Source organism: Capsicum annuum, unplaced genomic scaffold (assembly GCF_002878395.1).
Source record: "Capsicum annuum cultivar UCD-10X-F1 unplaced genomic scaffold, UCD10Xv1.1 ctg77039, whole genome shotgun sequence".
In the NCBI taxonomy this organism is placed as follows: domain Eukaryota; kingdom Viridiplantae; phylum Streptophyta; class Magnoliopsida; order Solanales; family Solanaceae; genus Capsicum; species Capsicum annuum.
The window spans coordinates 1-2,381 of record NW_025887398.1 but is presented as its reverse complement, the minus strand read 5'-3'; the positions used below and the strand labels follow the sequence as shown (position 1 = coordinate 2,381).

Genomic DNA, 2,381 nt, shown 5'->3' with positions numbered 1-2,381 from the left:
ATTTATTTCAGTGGTAGAAATTTGGGAAGAAGCAACTGATCACTGCAATAATATATACTATGAGAAAAGAACATAAAAACATAAATATGAGTAAATGAAAAAAAGATATAGTAGGAAGTAATCAAGATTAAAATCAATAGAAATATGCCATAGCTCATCTCTGAGTGACTAAAATGGTATTTAATTTTATGGATAACAAAGTGTTGGCTTCTGATAAATTGGGATGATAACTTTTATTATTGTTGCATTTGGGATAAGTGCATTTATAACTAAATTGGTTTACTGCTAGGTAAAACAACCTTAGCGAACGAAGTTTACAATGATGCGTGCATTCGTTCTCATTTTGATGTTTGTGCCTGGGCTACTATTTCGCAACAGCACAATGTAAAGGAAATCTTGTTGAGCCTTCTGCGTTCTACTAAGAGTGACTCATTTGACATGAACGATGAAGCAGAGCTTGCAAATATGCTACAAAAGAGTTTAAAGGGTAAGAGATATTTAATTGTTTTGGATGACATGTGGAAAACTGAAGCATGGGATGCCGTGAGACTATGTTTTCCAAGTGAAAACAAGGGGAGTGGAATATTATTGACGACCCGTAACATTGAAGTAGCTCGCGATGCTGGTACAGAGAATCTTTCTTTGCAGATGGATTTAATGGGTCCGGATGAGAGTTGGAACCTTTTTAAAAGTGTTGCATTTGCAAATGAAGCATTACCATCTGAGTTCGAGACTATTGGGAAGCAAATTGCAGAGAAATGTCACGGGTTACCACTAACTATTGCCGTGGTTGCTGGGCTTCTCAAATCTAAAAGGGCAATAGAAGACTGGGAAAATGTTGCTAAAGATGTCAAGTCATTTGTCACAAATGATGCTGATGAACGATGTTCACGTGTACTTAGGTTGAGTTACAATCACTTGACTAGCGATCTAAAGACTTGTCTACTGCATTTTGGAATTTTTCCAGAAGACAGTGAGATACCAGTGAAGAATTTGATGAGATCATGGATGGCTGAGGGGTTCCTAAAGTTGGAAAATGATTTGGAAGGAGAGGCCGAGAAGTGTTTGCAAGAGCTTGTCGATAGATGTCTAGTCCTCGTCTGCAAGAAAAGTCTAGATGAAACAAAAATTAGATCATGTAAAGTTCATGATCTAATATATGACCTGTGCTTGAGAGAAATTGAAAGGGAGAACCATTTTATCATGAACGATATTGTGCTTGAATTTGATTCAGGATGGACATATCTCAGTTTGCGAAAAATGAAGCCCTTTAAATGCGTGACTGGTGATGAAATTGATTATTGTCGCTCTGGTCTTTATAGGGCTCTTCTTATCCCTGTACATCGTCAGTTGAGAGATCATGACAACAACGATCTTTTCAATCGAACCCGTTCTATTTTCTCTTCTTACCCCTGTACATCACATTTTTTTCGCAAATCAGAGCTTATTCATTTCAAATTACTCAAAGTCTTGGAGTTGAGAAACATAGATATGGATCATTTCCCTGTACAGATTCTAAGCCTCATCTGGTTGAGGTACCTATTATTGCTCTGCAAGAAGTATTTAGACATACCTCCAGAAATTTGCAGGTTATGGAATCTGCAGACATCCATTGTTCAAGGGCCTAGTCTATGGAAAATAATTTTTCCTGAGGAAATTTTGGGACTAATGCAATTAAGGCATCTCAAACTGCCCAAATTTTATCTGCCCAATCCCCCAAGCGTATCTGCTGACAAAGGGAGTCACGTGGGTTTTTCTAACATACATACTATTTCTTACATGTCTCCACGTTGTTGCACGAAGGAGTTTATTATGAGGATTCAGAATGTCAAAGAATTAGGACTCAGTGCATATTGGATTGACTCTGATGGGCCTCTCAACAATCTTGTCCATCTGCAGCAACTTGAAACATTGAGTCTTACATAACGTTTTGGAGGATTTTGGCCAGCAACGCTCAAGAAGCTGAAGTTTAAAAGTACTTATCTAAGTTGGTCGTACTTGGACATCATTGCTGAATTGCCTAGTTCAGAATTTTCTGTAGAATTTCTTACACTAAGATCTCCCACACATGATGATGCAGAAGTAGAAGATGATGCAGACCGTCACACAGGTCCTAGTGAGCCTTTACGCGAGTCACAAACTGAAGATACATCAATACATGATCCTAATGGCATTCAAGAAGAATACACTCATAATTTGCAGAATGTAGAAGAGTCACTCTCAGTACCCACAGAAGCTGAACTAAGAAGATCATCCAGAGCTACCAAACAACCTGTATGGATAATGAATTATGCTTCACCAAGGAAGAGGAGAGGAAATAGATACCAACTAGCAAATTACCTGTCTTATGCTAATACTAGTTCAAAATATCAAGATTTTGT

General features: G+C 37.9%; 1 protein-coding gene across 1 annotated transcript; it reads left to right on the top strand.

Moving 5' to 3' along the window:
• Positions 1-286: 286 nt before the first annotated feature.
• On the top strand, positions 287-2,274 carry LOC124894715 (putative late blight resistance protein homolog R1B-17; the record flags this gene model as incomplete). The annotated part of the gene is given in 2 exon segments (XM_047405285.1): positions 287-1,750; positions 1,949-2,274. Coding segments are annotated over 2 exon segments (1,790 nt in total), but the record flags the coding sequence as incomplete, so codon positions are not given.
• Between the last annotated feature and the right edge of the window lie 107 nt (positions 2,275-2,381).